General features: G+C 42.2%; 1 protein-coding gene and 1 long non-coding RNA gene across 6 annotated transcripts in view; one reads left to right on the forward strand and one right to left on the reverse strand.

The window, feature by feature from the left end:
- LOC133466388 (junction plakoglobin-like) overlaps nt 1–23,633 on the reverse strand; it is a 123,927-nt gene that overhangs the window by 6,908 nt on the left and 93,386 nt on the right. For both annotated transcript variants that reach the window (XM_061750031.1, XM_061750032.1), the window contains exons 11-15: nt 13,598–13,750; nt 13,378–13,497; nt 11,874–12,024; nt 7,427–7,548; nt 6,339–6,378 (exon numbers count right to left, since the gene is read on the reverse strand). In XM_061750031.1, coding sequence (XP_061606015.1) covers nt 6,339–6,378; nt 7,427–7,548; nt 11,874–12,024; nt 13,378–13,497; nt 13,598–13,750 — 586 coding nt within the window. The remainder of the gene's footprint in view (nt 1–6,338; nt 6,379–7,426; nt 7,549–11,873; nt 12,025–13,377; nt 13,498–13,597; nt 13,751–23,633) is intronic.
- LOC133465997 (uncharacterized) lies at nt 19,147–23,210 on the forward strand. 4 transcript variants are annotated; one of them, XR_009784802.1, is made up of 6 exons: nt 19,147–19,185; nt 19,277–19,330; nt 19,629–20,313; nt 20,448–20,522; nt 20,802–20,872; nt 21,162–23,210. It is a non-coding gene; the product is annotated as an uncharacterized LOC133465997 (long non-coding RNA). The 4 variants fall into 4 exon arrangements; XR_009784801.1 differs by lacking the exon at nt 19,147–19,185 and having other exon boundaries at nt 19,192–19,330; nt 21,162–21,556; nt 22,796–23,210; XR_009784803.1 differs by lacking the exon at nt 19,147–19,185 and having other exon boundaries at nt 19,192–19,330; nt 21,162–21,269; nt 21,415–23,210.

Here is a 23,633-nt window from a genome sequence, read left to right on the forward strand (position 1 = left end):
AACGCATATGTGGCGAGTGATAATCATCAACAGTGTGCAAATAGTGCAACATGGTAAAACAGTGAGTGTACAAATAATGTAGAAGTGTCCCGACAGAGATGTGCAAAATTGGCACCATATTACAATGAAATTGTAAGTCAACTGTTTCAGAAGTTAATGGCAAGAGGGAAGAAGCTGTTGGAATGTTTACTGGTTTTAGTTTGCATTGTTTGATAGCGCCTACCTGAGGGTAGGAGCTGGAATATGTGGGTGACTAGGATGTGGAGGGTCCAAGAGGATTTTGCATGCCCTTGTCCTAGTCCTGGCAGCGTGCAAATGCTCAAGAGGTAGGTGAGTACCAATAATTTTTCCGGCAGCCTTGATTGACCATTGCAATCTGATTTTGTCCTTCTTTGTGGCAGCACCAAGACAGATGTTGATGGATGAACACAAAACCGATTCAATGGCTGCTGTGAAGAACTGCCTCAACAGCTCCCATGGCAGGCTGTGCTTCCTCAGAAGCCACATGAAGTACATCTTCTGCTCCTTTTTGAGGATGGAGTTGATTGTGGTCTCCCACTTCAGGACCTGAAAGACTGTAATTCCCAAGAACTTGAAGGTCTTGACAGTTGACACAGGGCAGCATGAGGGGCACCTGTGTCAAAGAATGTTTCCTGAAATCCACAATCATCTCTACTGTCTTGAGCGTTTTCAGCTCCAGGTTGCATTGGCCGCACCAAAGCTCCCGCCGCTCCATTTCCTGTCGATACGCAGATTGGTCAACGTCTTTGATGAGGCGGATGACTGTGGTTTCGTCTACAAACTTCAGGAGTTTGACAGCCGGGTGCATTGAGATGAAGTTATTTGTGCTGATGGTGCATATGGATAAGTTGCTGTTCCCAGCCTCACCTGCTGTGTCCTGCCCATCACAAAGCTGTAGATCCACTGGCAAATGGCAGGCGAGACGTTGAGCCGGTGAAGCTTGGAGGAGAGGAGTTCGGGGAGGATAGTCTTGAACGAAGAGCTGAAGTCCACGAACAGGGTCCTTGTACAGGTCCCTGTGCCATACAGGGTGAAGTGCAGTCCCATGTTGACTGCGTCATCCACAGACCCGTTTGCTCAATAGAGAGCAAACACTCCACCAGGTGGTGATTGGTTGACAGCTCTGCCCCTCTCGTCAGCTGAGGGTCCAAAACATCCAGCCACAAGTCCGATAACACCCTCATTCAAAGTTGATCATTGAACTGCAGTTCTCAATGAGGCCATGTTACAGTACATCTTCTACGTAGTTGGAACAACCATTTGGACGCAACAGATAAAGTTTAGTGTCTGAGGGTGAATGCCAAGGGGATGGAACAACTATGGACTTCACAATCTGGATGCAAGGAGATGGCAGATGGAAGGAGACTAGCAGGTGTGATAGAAGGAGATACTGGTTTGGTTCTAGGTGGCGACTGCCAGAGTACGTTTTATATACAACCAAATGACAAGATAGATGACCAGATTACCAGCCAAGATTTCCAATTACCTCCTGCTTGCAATATAGGCGTTAAACAACATACACACGGTATGAGCAGTGTGAACATGTAATAAGTATGGTTTCATAATTCTCCTGACACATGTACAATTTGTCTCAGTTGTGTATTATGTAGTTTTTTTTCAGTGTCTTCATTAATTATAAATATAAGAAAAATATGGACTATCGTGGTTGTTTACTTCTGATTGTTGGGGATTATATCTACATATTGTAATTTTGAAGTGGTGTTTGTTGGCTGCTGCCTCAGTTACATGCAATACTTATTTACATAACATTGTATGGCGCTCGAATGAATTAAATACCGTTACCAGTATGCCTTACAATAGAGGTAAAAGAGGTAAGATCTGATCATAACAAAACACACTGAATTATTACATGCCTTTTTAAAACTACTACATTCATCTAATCTTACTAAAAGGTCTGTAAATTAGCTTTTCTTGTCATGCCACAACAACAGTAAAGAACATACCACAACTGCCACAACTTTATGGCAACCTTCACAATCTAAAAAGATCTAAAGTGCTGTATCATAAAAATAATGCTCAGTTTTGTCAAAGAGGTATTGACTTAACATTGTTTATTATTCTTAGGCTTTACACAATCAGGATTTTTGGGGCTGATCACCGATCAGCGAGTTTTAAAAACTGATAACCGATCACCGATCCGAACACAAGATGGAGGAATGTGTCTGTTTAAATGACCTGCTCATTTACTGTATATACTTGTGCACTTAATTGCTCAAAAAATTATATTTACAATAAATAATGGATCTTTGTTCATCTATTTATGCCAGTGAGGCATAGTGGCAGACAGAACAAATGAATGGTTTTCTATTAAATGGCAGGAAGTAAATACAGTAATTAATGTATCCACTTTTTGTGACATTTTTGTTTGTTGGTGTGCCATGAGATTTTTCAATTGTAAAATATGTTCCTTGGCTTCATAAAGGTTGGAAATCACTTCTCTAGTCAAATCGTGTATTCTAATCCGTCAGATCAAACCAACATTACAACGTGACAGAAATAATAAACTTACTTTTTTATTAAATTACTTTATTGTAATGAAATTACTTCACCTACACAAACTTTAGTGCATGAGTCGACAGAACGGCGGAATGTTTATGTACAACCATTAGTGCTACCACTAGCTTGCTAGGCTACATAACATTCTATTTCCTGCTGGCAATATAACGTTATGTATCTTATTAAAACTACGTGAACATACCTCAAGCAAGCCTTAAACGAACGTCCTCTCTTGTCCTGCGCACCGGTGACCACCAACACACGTTTTTCCCCATTTTGTCCTTATATGTATTATAAGGACAAAATGGCGCAATCCACTCTTGTTGTCGTCACCACGGTAACGAGTGTATCCGGTCAGATTTAAGCTGAAGATAAAGCCCAATGATCGTAAAAAACGGGATGCGGTGGTATCAGAATACAAGATTTTATTGTAGTAGTTCGACAGTGCAATCCTGAAAGAGCAAATATGTCTTGTAGTCTGATCAGGGCATTACGTGTTGTCTGTGCCACACCGCCAACAAGTTTTTTTTTTTTGTTTTTTTTAAATAACTTCATTGGCCGTCAGATATTTACAGTACTACGTCAAAAGACACACGACAAGGCTAAAAATAAACTAGCTTTTGGATTCAAATATACTGTGCACGATGGCGACGCGGAGTAAATGTCTTTTGCGGAGTTGAACAGATCGGCGAATTATGACATTAAAGCCGATCAGCAGATCAGCATCAAATGCTAATTATTGGCTGATACCGATCAGGCCGATCAAAAATCTGTGTAAAGTCTAATTATTGTGGTTGTAACTGTAGCGTACATGCGCCCCGCAAAAGGAAGTGACACAGTGGCTCCCAACGGTTTGATAAACTGCAGCCTTCAAAGCCGCCCTGCTGGGAGACTCCCACAACAAGACGCTTTGGACTCTAGAGTAATTAGCAGGTCCCCTCGAAATCTCGGTTTATAGTCATCAAAGAGTCCTGTCTTCATTTGAACTCACAACAGGCTAAAAGGGACCGATCAACGATGGGATGCAAATACAGCAACAAACTTCGGCCACCCCTCCCCCCTGCCCTTTTGGGCATACGGCTCGGTAACCGTGGGCCTTGGGCATAGAGACCCGGCTTCCCAGCCTCTCCGTGGGCCGTTGCTAAGCAATCAAAGCAGCTGCTACTAAGGTACCGGATACTCCTCCAGCCAAGCGTGATCGCTCTGAAATTGCCAGCGAGCCCCTGAAAAGGCAGGAAGAGAGACGGCCATACTCTCCCAAGGAGGCCTGACGAAGAACCATTTTTCGTCTTCCACCTCTTTTTTTTCTTTTCTTTTTCTTCTGCAACCAAATCTGTCGCAAATCTGAGCTACTACCAGAGAGAGACTACCCCCCACCAGCTTGAGCCTACGTCTCCAGACTGTACAATATTAGTGCCTAATAATTTCGGGGAAATGACTAGCTTCAGACACAGATAGATGTCATTAAATACACTATAAAATTCCACTCTTGGTTGTATTTTGTGTGTGTTCTGAGTTTTAGTAAACCTCTCCTCTGTCATCTCAAAATTTCATAAAGTGTAGGTAAAGGTTTCTCGTCACTTTCCCTAAATTCTATACATATAAAAAGTGACGTGGTTCCCCTTTACGAGACATATTAGTTTGACTTTAACAATTAAACCGGAAGTAACGCAAGGGTCGCTTCCGGCTCATTCTTTTCTCCTAAATTATTTACATTTTTAATTTAACCCATATACGCTACATAAGTTACAGCATTGTAGAACTTTACTGCATTATACTGGAATGTGTTGTAATATTTTGGGTACCTCGTCTAGCTAGATGAGAGTGAACATATTGGAAAAAGAGTTCTATATAATGCAATGTAGTTCCACGTGACTATGTCAATTGAAGGCAGAATACTTTTAGATTCTGCATATATTCTTGTACCTTATACACTATACCGTACAGTATATAATGAACACTTTTGGTAAGAGCATAGAATTAAAAACTCATACAGTGCAGTGAAAAAGTATGTTTCCCCTTCTCAAATTCTTCTTTTTTTGCATCAGTTTAAGGTCTTATGTTGAAGATCATCAAACAAATGTAAATATCAGACAAAGATAACCTAAGTTTACATAAAATGTTTTTTAAAGTGGTGATTTCATTTATTAAGAAAAAAAAAGTATTCAAAGGTACCTTGCCCTGTGTAAAAAAATAATTGCCCCCAAAACATGTTAACTGGTTATGAGTCTTTCACATCTCGGTGGACATATTTTGGCCCACTCGTCTTTGCGGAATCATTTAATTCAGCAACAATGGAGGGTTTTCGAGGATGAACTGCCTTTTTAAGGTCATGGCACAAGGTCATGGCACAGCAATCGGATTCAAGTACGGACTTGGACGAGGCCATGCTAAAACCTTCATTTTGGTTTTTTAAAGCCATTTAGAAGTTGACTTCCTGGTGTGTTTTGGATCATTGTCCTGCTACAGAACCTAAGTGCACTTCAGCTTGACATCATGAACTGATGGCCGAGCATTCTGCTTCAGGATTTTCTGGTCAAGAGCAGAATTCACGCAAACAATCACAGCAAGTCGTCCGGGTCCTGAAGAAGAAAAGGAGCCCCAGACCATCCCACTACCACTACTATGTTTGACTGTTGGTATGATAATATTATTATGAAATGCTGTGTTACATTTACGCCAGAGACATATACCTTACAAAAAAGTTCAACTTTAGTCTCGTCAGTCCATAGAATATTATCCCAAAATTATTGGGAATCATTCAGATGTTTCTTTTGCATAAGTGAAGCCTTTATGTTCTTTTGGTCAGCAGTGGTTTTCGCCATAATTGCCATTTTTGCCCTTCCTTATTGCCCTTAACTGAGGCAAGGGAGGCCTGCAGTTCTTTAGATGTCCTGGGTTCCTTTGTGACCTCTTGGATGAGTCGTCGCAGTGCTCTTGGGGTAATTTTTGTAGGCTGGCCTCTCCTGGGAAGGTTTACCACTGATATGTTTTTTCTATTTGTGGATAATGGCTCTCACTAGTTTGCTGGAGTCCTAAAGCTTCAAAAATGGCTTTGTAATTCTTTTAAGACTGATAGATGTCAATTTATTACTCATCTGTTCCTGAATTCCATTAGCTCATTTGTAGCAGCTTTTTGAGATCTTTTGTCCGATTTAATTTTGTCAGACAGATTCTATTCAAGTGATTTCTTGATTGCAAAGGTCTGGAGGTAATCAGGCTTGGGTGTGGTCAGTGAAAATAAACTCAGCTTTCCCCAAAATTTGATTAGCACAGTAAATCCATTATTTAACAAGCGGGCCAACTACTTCTTCACAGAGGGCCATGTGGGTTTGAAAAGGTTTTTTTTCTCAATAAATTAAAACACCATTTAAAAACAGCATTTTGTGTTTAATTGGGTTATCTTTGTCTGATATTTACATTTGATTCATGATCTTGAACATTCATTGACACTGTAACTGGTTTAATTTTAAAGAGCACAACATTTTTGTGTCTGTTGTCGAAGGTTGCAAATGGTATAGAAATAACTGATGAGTACAGTATAATTTTTCGCCATCCGTCAATTAGGGCACCGATCACTTTGCTATGATCCAAAAGGAGTGCCACTAAACACATTGCAGTCCAAAACATATCTTTCTGAAATACAGCTTGTCATGAATAAAAAGATGGAACTCAGTAAGCTCTGTAAACCTTACAGAAGGCAAAGAGGGTCTTACCTTTCTGCATTGCTCTAACAGTGAAGCGCTACAAAAAAAACAGTCATAATGATAGTAGATAAAATTGCAAATCGTCAGACTCACCATCAGCCAAGTATGTGGACTCCAAAGGAACTGTGTGAGCCTTGAGAGAAACACAAATCGATAAGTAATACACAACCACATTCGTTGATTAACTAAAGACCATCAGTTTTAATGTCAGTGGAATAGTTGCTGCAAGCAGTGCAAATTTCTAAATTTGAATGGTGCATGTATAACTAGGTAGTTAAAAAAAAATTATGTTTACTTTAATACCCGGTAATAAATCATTCTAAACATATCAGAATGTGCTTGTTTCTACGCTGATTTAGATTAACTCTCCCAATTTGCACATCATCCTTGTGCGTTTGTTGAAATTATAATTGTGTATGTAATTTATAAACAGCAGAGATTTAAAAATGACAACATTTAATTACGTTGAGCCAAGTAACCATTTTTGGAAGCCTAGCATTGGTATTAGAAGTATTGCCTCACATAATACTTTTGTGTATAGTTATATTTTCTATACTGTAGTCTGATCGATTGTCTTGATTATAGGAAAAATAGACATACATTTTACTAAGCATCTTGTTGACATTTGTAGTTAATGTAGACTTCCTTAGAGACTTAAACGTCATCCATCCATTTTCTGAGCCGCTTCTCCTCACTCGGGTCGCGGGCGTGCTGGAGCCTATCCCAGCTATCATCGGGCAGGAGGCGGGGTACACCCTGAACTGGTTGCCTGCCAATCACAGGGCACATACAAACAAACAACCATTCGCACTCACATGCACACCTACGGGCAATTTAGAGTTGTCAATTGTCCTACCGTGCATGTTTTTGAGATGTGGGAGGAAATCGGAGTGCCCGGAGAAACCCACGCAAGCACGGGGAGAACATGCAAACTCCGCACAGGCGGATTTGAACCCGGGTCCTCAGAACTGTGAGGCAGACGCTCTAACCAGTCTACCATCGTGCCACTACTTAAATGTCATGTAATTATTAAAGGTTTGTATTAATACTGTACAAAAATAGACATTTAGACATTTTAAAAGGCAACAAAAGTTTAAGGAAATTGAATTCAATCCTTTTAAAGATTTATACAAATACCTTTAAATAATGTAATATTACCATCACATAAAGATAATTCTCACCATTTCCCAGGCAGAAGGGTCATGTTTGAAAAGCGAGTGTGTGAGCTCCACCGACACTCTTTTCCTGTAGTCTGAGCTTTTGTCCTCTGAAATTCGAAAGAGCACTGCTGCAGCGTAGGTGGCTGGAGAGAGACGTCAAAGTTCACATTAGCCCAAATGGAAAGTCAAGTTAACTTCACTGAAGAAGTGTCCTCTAGAAATGTAAGATTGCAAGAATCTGAACCAGTTTTATCAATACATTTTGTGGACCTCTATAAACATCAAAATATGCTGCAAACATAAACTGATAAATATTTTTGAAAACTATAGTACCAGCTATGGGCATGGTTTAATTACAAGTTGTAGGTAGTAAATCCATCCATTCGTTGTCTGTACCGCTTTATCCTTACAAGGTGCTGCTGTGTGCAAGGCCTATCCCAGCTATCTTTGGGTGAGAGGCAGGATAAACCCTGAACTGGTTGCCAGCCAATCGCAGGGCACAGCAGCAGTTTTATAAAGAACATTTTGTCATTAAAGAAAGAATGGCAACAATGGCACTTTCTCTAGGAAAAATATTAATGGATCTAGGTTTCCCTAGCCCAGACGCAGATCCCTCTGGAACCAGGCCTGGAGGTGGGGCTCGAAGACGAGCGCCTGGTGGCCGGGCCAGCAGGTGTGGGTATACTTATTGCCCCCCAGCTCGGCGCCTGTACATTGGGGTTCAATCCGGTGGACGAGAGGGTAGCCTCCCTCCGCCTTCGGGTGGGGGGACGGGTCCTGACTGTTGTTTGTGCCTATGCACCAAACAGCAGTTCAGAGTACCCAACCTTTTTGGAGTCCTTGGAGGGGGTGCTGGAGAGCACTCCCGCTGAGGACTCCATTGTTCTGCTGGGGGACTTCAATGCTCACGTGCGCAATGACAGTGAGACCTGGAAGGGCATGATTGGGAGGAACGGCCGCCCCGATCAAAATCCGATCGGTGTTTTGTTATTGGACTTCTGTGCTCATCACAGATTGTCGATAACGAACACCATGTTCAAGCATAAGGGTGTGCACTTGGCACCAGGACACCCGAGGTCACAGTTCGATGATCGACTTTGTGGTCATGTCATCGCACTTGCGGCTGCATGTCTTGGACACTTGGGTGAAGAGGGGGGCGGAGCTGTCAACTGATCACCGCCTGGTGGTTCGTTGGCTCCGATGGTGGGGGAATACAAACGTATTGTGAGGGTCTGCTGGGAACGTCTGGCAGAATTCCCTGTCAGAAGGAGTTTCAACTCCCACCTCCAACAGAAATTTGCTCATGTTCCGGGGAAGGCGGGGGACATCGAGTCCGAGTGGACCATGTTCCGCGCCTCCATTGCTGAGGCGGCCGACCGGAGCTGTGGCCGTGGTTCACTGCTAAACTTAAGCAGCTTCGCCAAGCTAAGGAGGACGCATATCAGAGCGGGGACAGGGCCCTGTATAATCGAGCTAGAAACCAGCTGACCAAAGAAATTAACATTGCAAAGAGGATCTATACAGCAAAGTTGGAAAAACAGTTTAGCGCAAACGACTCTAAATCAGTCTGGCATGCATTCCAGTCGCTGACTAATTACAAGCGACGATCCCCCCAAGCTGAGAACAATAGCACACTAGCCAACGACTTGAATACCTTCTACTGCAGATTTGAAAAGGACAGTTTCACACCACACACCAATCCGGCCGCACCCGCGACCACAATCACACCTCTGACCTCTGCGTTAACCATCCATGAACAGGATGTGAGACGCATCTTCAAACAACAAAAGATTAACAAAGCGGCAGGCCCGGACCACGTGTCTCCATCCTGCCTCAAAGTCTGCGCGGACCAGCTCGCGCCAGTCTTCACTCAGATCTTCAACAGATCACTGGAAATGTGCGAAGTTCCATCCTGCTTCAAACGCTCCACCATCATCCCAGTCCCCAAGAAACCTGCAATCTCGGGTCTGAATGACTACAGGCCTGTCGCTTTGACATCTGTGGTCATGAAGTCCTTTGAACGTCTTGTGCTGGACCACCTCAAGAGTGTCACAGGTCCCCTGCTGGACCCCCTGCAGTTTGCCTACCAAGCGAACAGATCTGCGGATGATGCAGTCAACATGGGACTGCACTTCATCCTAGAACACCTCGACAGTGCAGGGACCTACGCGAGGATCCTGTTCGTGGACTTCAGCTCAGCGTTCAACACCATCATCCCTGAACTCCTTTCATCCAAGCTTCTCCAGCTCAGCGTCTCACCTGCCATCTGCCAGTGGATTTACAGCTTTCTGACGGGCAGGTCAGGCTGGGGGAGGCCACCTCATCCACACGCAGCATCAGCACTGGGGCGCCCCAAGGTTGTGTCCTCTCTCCGCTGCTCTTCTCTCTCTACACGAACGACTGCACCTCAGCGAACCCGACTGTCAAACTCCTGAAGTTTGCAGATGACACCACTGTCATCGGCCTCATCAAGGACGGTGACGAGTCTGCATATCGACAGGAAGCGGAGCGGCTGGAGCTGTGGTGCGGCCGACACAACCTGGAGCTGAACACGCTCAAGACTGTAGAGATGATCGTGGACTTCAGGAGGCATCCTTCGCCACAGCTGCCCCTCACGCTGTCCAGCTGCCTTGTGTCAACCGTCGAGACCTTCAAGTTCCTGGGAATTACAATCTCCCAGGACCTGAAGTGGGCGACCAACATCAACTCCGTCCTCAAAAAGGCCCAGCAGAGGATGTACTTCCTGCGGCTTCTGAGAAAGCATGGCCTGCCACCGGAGCTGCTGAGACAGTACTACACAGCGGTCATCGAATCGTAAGATGGTCGGTGCCTGTCGTGGCGGCAATCCCCAACCCCATTGGTGGACATCAACGGTGAGGGATGCCGACAAGCTGAAGACGGAGTCCTATTGGGCTTTTTTGGCCTGTGGGGCTCATGATGCAGTTGATGGGTACCGGCTGGCCAAGCGGAATGCAGCTTTGATGGTCGCTGAAGCAAAAACTCGGGTATGGGAGGAGTTCGGTGAGGCCATGGAGAAAGACTTCCCGATGGCTTCGAGGAAATTCTGGTCCACCATCTGGCGTCTCAGGAAGGGGAAGCAGTGTACCATCAACACTGTGTATAGTGGGGATGAGGTGCTGCTGACCTCAACTCGGGACGTTGTGAGCCGGTGGGAAGTTTACTTATAAGGCCTCCTCAATTCCACCGACACGCCTTCCCATGAGGAAGCAGAGGCGGGCTCTCCTATCTCTGTGGTTGAGGTCAACGATGTGGTTAAAAAGCTCCTCGGTGGCAAGGCCCCGGGGGTGGATGAGATTCACCCAGAGTTCCTAAAGGCTCTGGATGTTGTGTCTGTCTTGGTTGACACGCCTCTGCAACATCGCGTGGACATCAGGACAGTGCCTCTGGATTGGCAGACTGGGGTGGTGGTCCCCCTTTCTAAGAAGGGGGACCGGAGGGTGTGTTCCAACTCCAGGGGAATCACACTCCTCAGCCTCCCTGGTAAGGTCTATTCAGACTCCCTGCTTTCAGACTTATGCAGCTCACCCGGGGAAGCCATAAAGAGGGGGGTACTGTCATGAGCCACCCTGTAGTACCATGGTTGGAGCCTGGGTGGCGCCTTGCTCCATCTTGCCCTCTCTCTCTCCCCTTCCCTCTCCCTCTTTCCAGAACCTTCCTCGGCCATGCACCTGTCAACAATCAGCCCTCGTTACCACCTGCATAAAAGCCTGTCAGATCCCGGAAACTCTTGCCTGAGTATTCCAGCTTCTCCAGCGGTACAACGGCTCCCCAGTCTCCGTGTAAGCTACACAATTCCTCGTCTGCTTTCTGACCTCCTTGTCTCTCCTTGTCCTCTGTGTTTCCTCCGTTTTCATCTCCAAGTGAATTCCTACCGTCACGCCGTCAAGCCAGCCACCTGCCCTCGTCACCGCCTGCCACGCATTCCCTGCCTCCACTACCCGCCAGCGCACCTCAAGGACCATCTACATTTTCTCTTTTCAATAAACTGTTCATCACAACCTCTCAGCCTCCGCCTACTCTTGGGTACAGTCTCCATTCCGACGTGACACAAAGTGAAACAGCATTTAGGTATTGTGCTGCACACAAATGGAATAAGTTGCCAACAGAAGTGATGTCACTCCCAAATGTTAATGTTTTTAAGACCAGGTTAAAAACTATTCTTTTTTTTCCTCATGTTTTTTAGAGCATTTCCACTTTTAAATGATATTTCTTGCACTGTACGCTGTTTTAATTGTACTTTTATTTTTCTCTTTGTGTGCAAAGTTTATAAGCTGTTGTTTTCTTTGTTTTTAAATGCTTTTAATCATGTAAAGCACACTGAGTTACCTTGTGTACGAAATGCGCTATATAAATAAATTTGCTTTGCTTTGCTTTGTTTTAGATCCAATTGTCAAACACTTGTGAGTTTGAGTGTGTGTTTCTTGTGTGTAGAAAAAAAAGGACATACCAATTCCCTCATTGTTGGAGTGCAGTAATTCCATGAGTGGTGCTGACGCACCCTCTGCATCGATGAGTTCCGCAGACTGTTTGTCCAGAGCCAACTCACACAAAACTCCTGCAGCTACTCGTTTCACATTCTCCACATACGAGTACAGCAGCTGGACACAAAACACAAGTTTGTCATTGTTGAATGATGGTGTCAAATGCTTCTCATTTTCTTGGAGAAAGCTTTAGAGAAGGAAGACTTTTGACGATTATGGGTTTTATTTTCATTGCGACACATCTGCGGCAAAGCATAAAAACTGGCCTATCCAGATTCTCGTGCCAGGGCAAGGCTCTCTGCAGGTGTGCCAATTGGGCAGATCGGTCTGCTACAAGTTGGGTGTTCTGGCACAATGAGTGTGTGTCCTTCGACATGTGCCTTGCGCAGTGACAATTAAGTGGTAGAAAGTGGGTCAACTGTTAACTTACCCTGCTGAGACCACGTCTAAGGCCACAATCACAGTGCAGGGCATGATTCCCAAAAGAGATTTTTTTGTTAAATTGGATCTTTTTGTGAAGTCGCTCACATTACAAAAACAAATGTTTTAAAGTATTTCTTTTCACCGCTGACTTTTTTCTGCTCCTTTGTCCGCAATTGTTTGTCACGCGTGTCTGTTTTGTCACACAGTTGTGACGGTTTTCGCCTTCTGTTGACATATAGATTGGATGCCAGGATTATATCCACATACAAAAAAGGCCAGGGTCTGATTTGAAAAAAAAAAAAAAAAAAAACAATCAGAATGTTCACAATGACATGAAAAAATCAGATGCATGTCACAATGGGCAAAAAAATTGGAATTGACCAGCAGTGTGAACATAGGCCAAGTTTGGCACAGGAGACAACTCGATAAAATCGTGCATATGCCGGCTTTGCATATGCACAAATCTGTGATTCATTAATATGTTCGTATTGTTTATTGGTCATACTTTGCGAACAAATTTAGCTCCTCAGACCATGCGTACGCACCAACAACGTGGAATCAGCTTTCAAAAAACTATCAAACACACATTATTTTTATTTTTTTATCAAAGATAATCAAGGTATTGAAACTGCAGTCAATAATGATAATTTTAACAATCATAACAGCGGCACAGTGCAATCAAAGTGTTTGGTTCTGTTTATGTGAAACCAATACAGAACTTGGTTTTAACTTTTTGATATACAGTGACTGTCTACTCTAGTTAGACTCATTCTTACTGCATCCCAATGCCTTGTTGATATTCGTTCAACAGCATCTCTGTTGCATTTCAAAACTTCACATCCAGGGTAATCTAAAGAAACCCCATTGCTTGAAATCATATGAAACTTAATCCTGATTAGAATATATTCCATGAATGAAAAAGAACGTATTATCACCCTCGCATGAAGTAGAGGGAGAATAGACTGCATGCGAAAAAAAAATGACTGGCTTCTTCCTATCTGTATTATATGAATTTTATTGTGTTCTTAGTCCTGAATCAGAGTGTACCTGCACAAATAGTGGTATGGTCTGCATGCTGGCAATCTCTCCTCTGTTTATTGGATCTCTAGCCAGAATGTGAAGTGCTCCTGTGCAGCCCTCTACTATCTCCTCCATACGGACACCATCCTATTAAAATATTTGGAAAAGGAGAATGTATCAAAGACAGAAATGAACACGGTAATCCACCATATACTTTTTGCAATAGCTATGTGTGGGATCCTCACACCTGATATGTCTGCTGGGAAGAGGAGGCATGCCTCTGCGTGTCCTGGTGAGCCTTTAACAGTAGGTTCACCAATCGTGGGATAGTCCCCGCATCCCTAAGCGGTGCTTGATTAACTGGGCACAGCGCAAGGTTCCGGATGAGGCCAACAGTAGCCTGGATGAAATGAAATGAGATCAGATACGAACCAATCTCAACTACACGCACACAAAACACAACAGTGTATCTCCAATGTACAACAGACACAAGAGAAATATGTAAGTCAAAATTATTTCAAACATAATTATAAAATGGGGATTTTATGAGCCAAAAGTGAATTCTATACATGTGGTGACACGGACGTCAGTCTTTTGATCCATGTGATCATATTCCATAATTTGACCAAGGGGCCACATATTCATAACAGAACTAGCATATCAACCACAACTACACAAAGCTTAACATATCCAGCTATCATGTTTCTACTACTTATCCTGATAAGGGTCACGGCCTGGGTGACCTAGACTGGTCACCATACAATCACATGATATGCACACCTGCCCTACTGTCAGTTTGAATTGAGTGGAATAATATGTTCCAATAATACGTATAGTGCCTTTTCTGTAGTGACAGTGACATTACAAATCAAAGCTGAACAGCATTAAAACAATTGTTTAGGACTTAGTGCATAGAAGAATAAACATGAATTGAAAGCAGCTGTTAATCTTTTTCAATCAAACCTGTATAGAGAAATTTACTAAAGCAATTGTATTTATTATTTTGGACCAGATTAAAGAACACTATTATTCCTTTGCCCCAAACTAAAAGATCCTGTGTGATGATTTCAGGACCCTCATCCAAGACTGCAATGCACCTGAAACAATAGTACAAATGTTGCCTCAGATCCAAACTTCTGTGATAAATGTATTGTCAGCCAAGCATGCTTTTTGATGGACAAAGCATGGACCAATTGACAGTTACAACTCCAGGCAATGTAGGAATATATACATTTATAATAGCTTTCACTCATTTGGGAATGTTTTGTATTGTGTCTGTGAGAGTTTTTTTTTTATTGTCTGTGGGAGTGTTGGTGAAGTCAAGCACACAACCTCCCTTTGGAGTCAGCCAGTCAAGTTCATTCAGAAGGGGCGTCACTAGGTTTTATGGATGGGGGAGCTTAGCCTCTAGGAGATGCACATGATATGAGCGAATAATAATAATAATAATAATAATAATAATAATAATAATAATAATAATAATAATAATAATAATAATAATAATAATAATAATAATAATAATAATAGGCCAGCATGGTGGTCGACTGGTTAGCACATCTGCCTCACAGTTCTGAGGACAGGGGTTCAAATCCCGGCCTTGCCCGTGTGGAGTTTGCATATTATCCGGGTGCCTGTGTGGGTTTCCTCCCACATCCCAAAAACATGCATGGTAGGTTAGTTGAAGACTCTAAATTGCCCGTAGGTATGAATGTGAGTGCGAATGGTTGTTTGTTTATATGTGCCCTGCGATTGGCTGGCGACCAGTTCAGGGTGTACCCCGCCTCGCACCCGAAGATAGCTGAAATAGTCTCCAGCACGCCCGCGACCCGTGTGAGGATAAAGCGGTACAGAAAATAATAATAATAATGATGATGATGCATTACATTTATATAGCGCTTTTCTACGCACTCAAAGACGCTTTACAATTTCATGCATTATTCATTCACTCCTCAGTCACACCCTGGTGGTGGTAAGCTCCTTGTGTAGCCACAGCTGCCCTGGGGCTGTTTGACAGAAGAGTGGCTGCCATTCTGCGCCTACGGCCCCTCCGACAACCACATTCATTAATATGCAATGTGGGTTAAGTGTCTTGCCCATGGACACACCGACGTCATGCGCTTGGGCGGAGATACAAACTGGTTACCCTCTGGTTTCAAGGCGTATGTTTACCCTCTAGACCACGCCACCTGAATGTAGCACACATTTATATAATCATATAAGTAATTGGACCAGGTTGAAGCTGATCCCAGTTACGAGAACAGTTTTACAATAATTTAAATCATTACTTTGGACATTATAAACAAACATGCTCCTCTCAGAAAAAAAGTGTGATAATCTCTGGTTCTCAGAGCAACTGTCTGAGATAATTAATGAAAGAGATCTTGCTTGGGCAACTGCAAGAAAATCCCAAAATAACTCAGACTGGAAACATTTTCAGGTACCTGGGGAGCAAGTGTGTCTCTCAAATACGTAAAGCTAAATTTATAAAATAAGATTTTTGTCTTAATGAAATTTGTGACAGCACAAGCAGCTCTTCTAAATTCTGGAACATTATTAAGTCACTGTCCTCAGGCTCAAAGGACACTGCTATCGAATACAATAAAAGTGAATGATGAGACTATTCAGCAGAAAGGTAAGTATGTTAGACTCCTTGAATCAGCATTTTATACCTTCTGGGTTGTTGTCTAAGGAGGAAACACCACAAGAGACGATTCAAAAGGGTTACTCTCTATCCAGGGATAACGTTTGAGCTTGCACTCCTGACCAGAAAGAAGAGGTTTATGAAGTTCTCATAAGGTTCAGTGCCAAGAAATCATCTGGTCCTGATGGATTGGATCCCTACTTTTTAATAATTGCTGCTGAAAATATCGCCAAACCTTTGAAATATATTTTTTTATTTAACTATAGAAACTGGTATGATACCTAGCGTTTGGAACTCAGCATAGAGTATGTCCCTCCTTTACTGAAAGGTGGTGACAGATCAAATCCTAAATAATTATAGGCCTATTTCCAAATGGCCTGTTTTAGCCAAGGTCTTGGGAGGGCTTTTAAATGACCAGTTGTGAGGTTTTTAAATGTCAAATAGCATTGAATTAGACACTGCTTTCAGGAAAAAAACATAGCACTCTCTCTGCCATTATGAATTTCTTAATTAACTAAGATCATAAGTGCGAATGATTTTAAAGAATATTGCGCTGTGCTGTACTTAGAGCTGTCAAAGGCTTTTGACAGTGTTGACCACTCTGTGTTGTCTCAGAGATTGTAGGATACTTGAATGTCTTCAAAAGTGGTCAAATGGTTTGGTAACTACTTGAGTGGCACAACACAATGGGTTCAGGTTGATGGTCTTTGTTCAAACCCCTTGTCTATTCAAAATGTTCGCCCCCCGGGGGCCCTACTGGGTTCCATTTTATCTACTATTTAAATGCCTTGTGTCCAAATGTAACAGATGCCTAATTTAACGTTTATGCAAATGATACTTGTTTATTTTGTTCAGCTTTATCAAATGCCATAGAACATCTGCAATCTGCATTTATTATGTTTTCCAAAATCAAGGAAAATACCATGGTTTTTACTTGGAAGAATATTTTTCATTCCAACAGTTTATTGCAGTCGTCAACCTGTGGCTCCAAAGCCATGTGTGGCTCTTTCATTCTTCTGCTGTAGCTGTCTGTGACTTTGGAAAATAAATATTCAAGTATTTAATTTAAATGTTTTTTTTTTTTTAGTTTGTTCATTTTTAAAAAGTAATTCCAAATTTGTAGATTATGCTGATCTTGTAACATTAAAATAAAACATTTTTATTTGTTGGGCATCACTCAAAATATGCATCACAACCGCCGATGTGCGACACCTGGCGCCAGGATTTATTGAGCTAATCGAACTCCGGTAAATCAATGAAAAAAAAGTTTCTGAAGCAAACAGAACATTTAATGCTACGTGGGCAGATTCATTTGCTTTCACTGCTGACGAGACTGGTTTTCCACGATGCCTAAAATTTGGTGATAAATTGGCAAATAATAAAAAGTCAAAATTAGCAAGATATTTCAAGAATAAACAGACAACCTTTGCTAAAAAAGATTAATATATATATATATATATATATATATATATATATATATATATATATAATCAATTTCAGAACTGATGCGGCAGGCTGATCTCAGCAAAAAAACATTTCAAGAAGTAGATTAAGTCTGCAAATTCAACTGCATATGCTAGATTTGTGGCTGCTCAGGAAATAGTCAGGCATGGAAAGCCATTCACAGATGTAGAATACATCAAAGAATCATTCATTAAGATTTTAGTACATCTATTCACAGACTCTCCCCCTCCCCCCCCCAAAAAAGTGATATTATACAGAAAACCAGAGCTAGGCCTTTCTGTGAAGACTGTCAAAGACAAGAAAACATCACCAAACAACAAATGGAAGACATCAGTTCGGCTTTGGCATACTCAATTGCCTGTGGTAAGTCCAAAGACAAAGCTGATATTGAACAAATAGCTTTGTTTTGCCAATATGTGAACTATGCAAGACCACGGGAAGAAATGCGTTGGTACCACTAAAAGGCCAAACCGGAGGAAAACTTCTGTGAGGGTGTCTTGTACTGTTGAAAAAAAACCCAAAGAAATAAACACCACCCCTCTAGTGTCAGTCGCCACTGATGGGGCACCCAGTATGAGAGGAACACAGAGGGGCTTTGTGTTTTTTTTTTTTTTTTTTTTGCAGAAGTTGCTGAATAGAAAGCTGCTGACAGTTCACTGCATCCTGTACCAAGAGGCACTGTGCGCTCAAACATTTCCTCCGGAAAGCAAAGAAGGAATGAATTTTGTTATTTAGATTGTCAACAAAATAATGACAAAAGGTTTAAATCACCGTCAGTTCCGTTTGCTACTAAATGACTCCTGCTGCATAACAATGTCTGGTGGCCGTCCACAGGGGAGGTGCTCAAACGCTTTGCCGTGTGTCTGGAACAGGTGAAAAATAACTGGGCAGAAAGGGCTCATCTTTCCTAAACTGGAAAAGGCAAACTGGCTAGTGGCTGGAACAGCTACACTTCGTGGTGGATATGACAGCACATCTGAAGATGCTGAATACGTCTTCAGGGGAAATGAGGCACAGCCCTGCTGATGCTCGAGGAAGTTTTGGCATTCAAGCGTAAGTTGACAGTGTTTGCCAAAGATTTAGAGCGTGGTACACTGTTCCACTTCCCCGCTTTGAGAGAGTTCAAACAAGCCCACAATATGAAAAAATTGTATTTGCAGTCTGTAATCACCACAATGCAAACATGGATTGGGAAATCATTCTGTGAGTTCACAGAGGGAAAAAAATGCATTATCTTCCAATGTCACTCCCCTGAACATCGACCCACCCCGATTCCCAGCCAGCAAACATACGTCGGGGTGGCCAGTGGGGTTGCCACCTTTTTTTTTTTTATGGGGGGCCTGCGGCCACAACATGCTTATATAGTGAAGTATGATAGCTTCAGGAAAATGTAGGCGAATGGGAATCCGACAAAAATGATCTTGTCTTTTTGTCTTTTTCATTGTCAGCTGTAATGTTATTTTAATAAATAAAAAAAACGTAAATGTCTTTTATCCGTCTTTCAGTTTCTGCTTCCAATGTTCTTTCTGGATCATTTAAACCGGTCATGCAGTAGAAATGCCGAATGAGCAGAGAGGTGACCACACTGCACGCACACCTGTCTCGCTCAGCTGGCCAATCCCATACTGTGTGGGCGGGAACTTACTTGTATTAGCACAGCGGCTGCACCAATTGTTCACACCTGTATTAATCAAAACACCAGCGCCCCTTTTGCCAACAGGATTTTTCAAGTAAGTCATCATTTCAATTAAATTGGCAGAAAATGACGTTGCCACTTGCCACGGGTAAAGAAGTTGTGCGTTACTGTTTGAACAAACTGAGTGTGCCAGGAGGTGCCCGCATATCCCGGCTGCCAGCTTTACACAAACATTAAAGGTAACTTGACCAGCTGGTTGTGATTTTCATGGAATGGTACTACAGTTGGTGTGTATCTGATTTACTAGCCAGCACTGTGTTGTGATACTTCTGTAATTTTTTTGATGTTATTGCTGTTCCTTAATTGTTATTCATTGTATTTTGAGTTTTTTTTTTTTTTGCTGGAGATCTGTACAAAAAAAAAGTGTCTTAACTTGGATTGTGTCATTACAAGCACAAAAATAGGTTGTAAGTCAGTATTGTTTTTCACATTGGATAATACATGTACTGAAGCAACCTGTGTTGTTGTTCTTTGGAGTGATACAGTCGTAGGATTCCCAACGCAACTTGGGGAAGTGAATGCAGCACTGAGCCGATCAGCTGAGTAACTGGAGCAAAACGACGCTGGCTGGCGCTCTAGCTTGAATCGTTCAGTCCTGTGGTCGTAATTTTCGATTAAATTCGACATCTCAGCGATGTATTACCAACACCCCCTGCAACATCAGGCCAACGGAACTTTCGATGACGGGCCGACGTCAGTTCGACGTACGTCTGCCGAGTTGGTTGAATATGACTGCATTTTCAGTAAATCACGAGGATCTTGAGATGGAACTGGCCACCATCGCCGACAAAGATATCGGGGGTCTAAGTTCAAACACTTGACAGCTGATCGAGAAAATGTTGCCTGTCAGAAGGCCGTATTTGCTAAGAATCCCAAATGAAGTGATATTGAAAACCTTCCAAAAGACAAACTTGTGTTCTGGACAGGGAATGCCGTCCCCTACGCTGACATGAACATGAAAAAGTATGCATTTGGAGTCCTGTCGATTGCTGTGAGCAGGTTTTCTTCAAAATGAACTATATTGAAAACAAACATCGCTCACACCTCACAGATGACATCTTACAATTGTGTGTGAAAATGAAGGCGGTATTTGCAGCCCTGAAGTGCCGACGCTGTATGCTGAGATTCAGGAGAGAGAGAAAAAAAAAATCACATTAACCAGGTAAATTACATATTTATCAATTCACTGCCAGCCCTCGACAACGTCATTAGCAGTGAATTAGTTTTTAATTGGCTATTATTTTGCTAATATTTATTTGACATTGTTAAGTGAAGTAGTTTCTTTTTTTTTTTCAGGTTAAGCGCTGACTGCACCCTCCACATGCGATAAAATGATGGCAGAACACATACGGCATTTTTGGTTCGCAACAGGTGGGTTGTTTGGCTTTAATTTCATAAATATGAGGAGGACTCAAATAGGCAATGACTATTTAATTTAAAAGTAAGCTTCAACCAGCTTTGTGTTTTTTTCAGAGTTCAAAATTCTTTTGTTACATGCAGAAATAAAATTATATTTTCTGCAGCAGTGCATTGGTTTCATAAATATATCTTTTTTAATATATTGTATCCAACAAAACAATGATATATGCAGTGTTATCCTCCTTTTGTTGATCCTGTTTTTTGTTTGGTTTTTTTTCCCTGTGAGAAAAGGTCCAAATGGCTTTTTGGAGTACTTAAGGCTGCCGACCCCTGGCATATTGTGTCTTACAAAGAAACTGCAGGTGAAACTGGGTGTCTTTTATGGTTAACAAAAAAAAAAAAAAAAAAGGTTGTTTTTTCTTTAGTGCAAGAAAAAGACTTATACAGGCAACCTTCCTTTTGGTAATTGTCACATTGGTGACATCTCACGCAATGCAAATCTTACCTCTCTGAAAATGCTGGATTCACTGTATCGTGCAGCATTAAGAGCTGTAACTTATTTAGGTTTCCGGACTCATCATTGTATCTTCTATGAACGTGTTGGTTGGCCTTTTCTGGACAGTTATAGAGCTTTCTGTTTTTCACCACCAGGCCCAATCACGAATCGCAGATTACGTTCGTCATTCCGTGGACAAAGACTGTCTTCAGTGAAAGTGGATTAAAGGCATTTTGCACGCTCATCCTGGTGTAAATTAAAATGTAATCTTAAACTGGATTGTTTGCCAAGTATGGAGCAGTTTCAAACTATAGTTAAGGAGTACTTGAGTACTGAATGCTGTTGTTGTCTTGCCAAACACTGATGGTAATCATGATGTATTGATGCGATTTGCCTATGAAACGGCAGTAATCCTGCGCTATCCAGCCCCACCCCACCTGGGCTTCGGACCTGCACCGTGTCACCGGTTGAGATTCGAGTGCACTGACTGCTGAGCTAAAAGGCCAGGTTGATATCTGAGCGGCGACCAACCTCTTTTGAAGACTGAGAAGTAAGTTTTTCTGGACGTACATTTGCACAGCACAAGCTGGCATCCGTTACACATCCTGTAACTGTTGCTATGTTTGTTTTTCATGTGTATTTTATGTGGAACTACTGTGCTGCTGTCTTGGCCAGGAACCCCCTGTGACATTCTGAATCACAATGGGACTATTCCTGTTTAAATAACGGTTAACATAAAGAAATAAATAAGGTCCACTTCAACGGTGGAAATATATAAACCTTTGGAACTAATTACATCAAATACTGCACACCTTGAAGAGAAGACAGATGGGACTTAGGGCAGAGAGACATCAAAGACTTGTCACAACAAGATGTTCCAGGCTCGATGTGGGTCAGCTGTAAAGTTAGTTTTACAGCTGGGGACTCCATGTGGCAGTGGCATTTATTAGAACGGCGCTAATCTCCGTGCACTCAATTCTTGTATACATGACAGGAGTGCGATGCACAGTATCAAATGTAACATTAGCAATGCTGCACAAATATGCAGCAGCTTTCTATAGACAGAGCACTTGCCCTTACTGCTGGGATTACTCCCAGAATGCAATATTCGCAAGAGTTTAGCACGGCTATACCAGTAGAGTTATAAGAAGAGCACGTTGGACTTTTGAAGATCACACACGCACGCACACACACATATGAGGTTAAATTTGGGGGATCTTGCAGACGTTCTTAGAAATGGCAACACTGTAACATTGGGTGGTAATGGGTTCTTCAGAAGACCAAATAGTATTCAAGTTGGGTATAACTTGAACAGAGATTTATTTGCACTTGAATTTGCTTTTGAGATAAAATTAGCAATATGCTCTACATGCGAGACTATAAAAAGCAAGTGTTACCTGCATGAGAGTAGTAATTTACAGCATATAATTGATTGATACTTTAACAAAAAATAAACATTTTTAATCTGAAGGTGCAGCCACCTGAACGAGCCTCTATCAAAACACTCATTTCAGTCATGTGATATGGGGAAAAAAGTAAGACCACAAGCTAGTAAAAATCAGCTACAAAATTAAACTTTCGGAGAGCTTCTTCGAAAAATGGAACAGGACAAATAATGAGACAGAAGAAGTTTCCGGAAAAATAACCTGTATTTAAGAGACAATATTGGCAGGCCTATTTCAGGTTTGGTAATCTTTGAAGATTATTGCTGAAAATATATGCAAAGACTGAGACCTGTGTACTACTCAATTGTGGGGGTATAGTATTAAACTGTTTTTCACCATTTCAGTTTTCCTGAAATTTTTGGGCATGGCTAGAACAGCGCCCAGGTATGCCCTTGGACATCTGGCATGAGTCGCTCCTAACCCGCTATATCCTTTGTTCCATCAGTGGCTATCCGACACAATTGCAAGTTACTTATTTATAATTACTTGGCCCATTTCTACCACGACTGCAGGCAGTTAGCTAGCTAGCTAAACCCCGAAAATGCATCATCCCTTGACGCCATGAATTCACCGAAGAGCTCGGTTTCATTATTCAAATTCCCAAGTATTGTGTTATTAATGCTATCGGAATATGTTGAAACGTAAAGTATTGTCGGTTTACAACTAGAGGAAACGTGCTCAATTGTCTGTCATGTTGTGTGCTCAACAGGCTGAATAATGTGTGCCTCTGTGTTTAATAAACGGTTACTTTTCTCTGAAGTGTTTTTTGTTATGTGGACCTACACACCGGCACAACACCAAGTGAGGCGGTGACCAGCCTGCCTCCGGTCCATGGCATCCGGAAGCCTGTTAGCCCGCGAGCTAGCTAGTAGCGAGAAGTGCCTCTTGTCCCGGTGTGAAAAAGCCCCGCAATGACTCGGTGTGCTACAGTAAATCCCAGCAACTGAAGGCTTTAAACGGGTATATTTCCGCAGCTCCAACATATACCGCAGGGCAGGATTCACCAACACATTGATCATGATCGACTAGTAGATCTCTATGCCCATCACAGTAGATTGCGAGTCATTTTTAACATAAAACCTAGGCCCAATTTTAACAAAGAAAGAAAAAAGTAATATTATGATTCATTTTATTATTTTAAATACTTTTTGCCTGGACATTTACGCCTAGGTTCTTCGTTCA

This window comes from Phyllopteryx taeniolatus, chromosome 16 (genome assembly GCF_024500385.1).
Source record: "Phyllopteryx taeniolatus isolate TA_2022b chromosome 16, UOR_Ptae_1.2, whole genome shotgun sequence".
Lineage (NCBI taxonomy): Eukaryota > Metazoa > Chordata > Actinopteri > Syngnathiformes > Syngnathidae > Phyllopteryx > Phyllopteryx taeniolatus.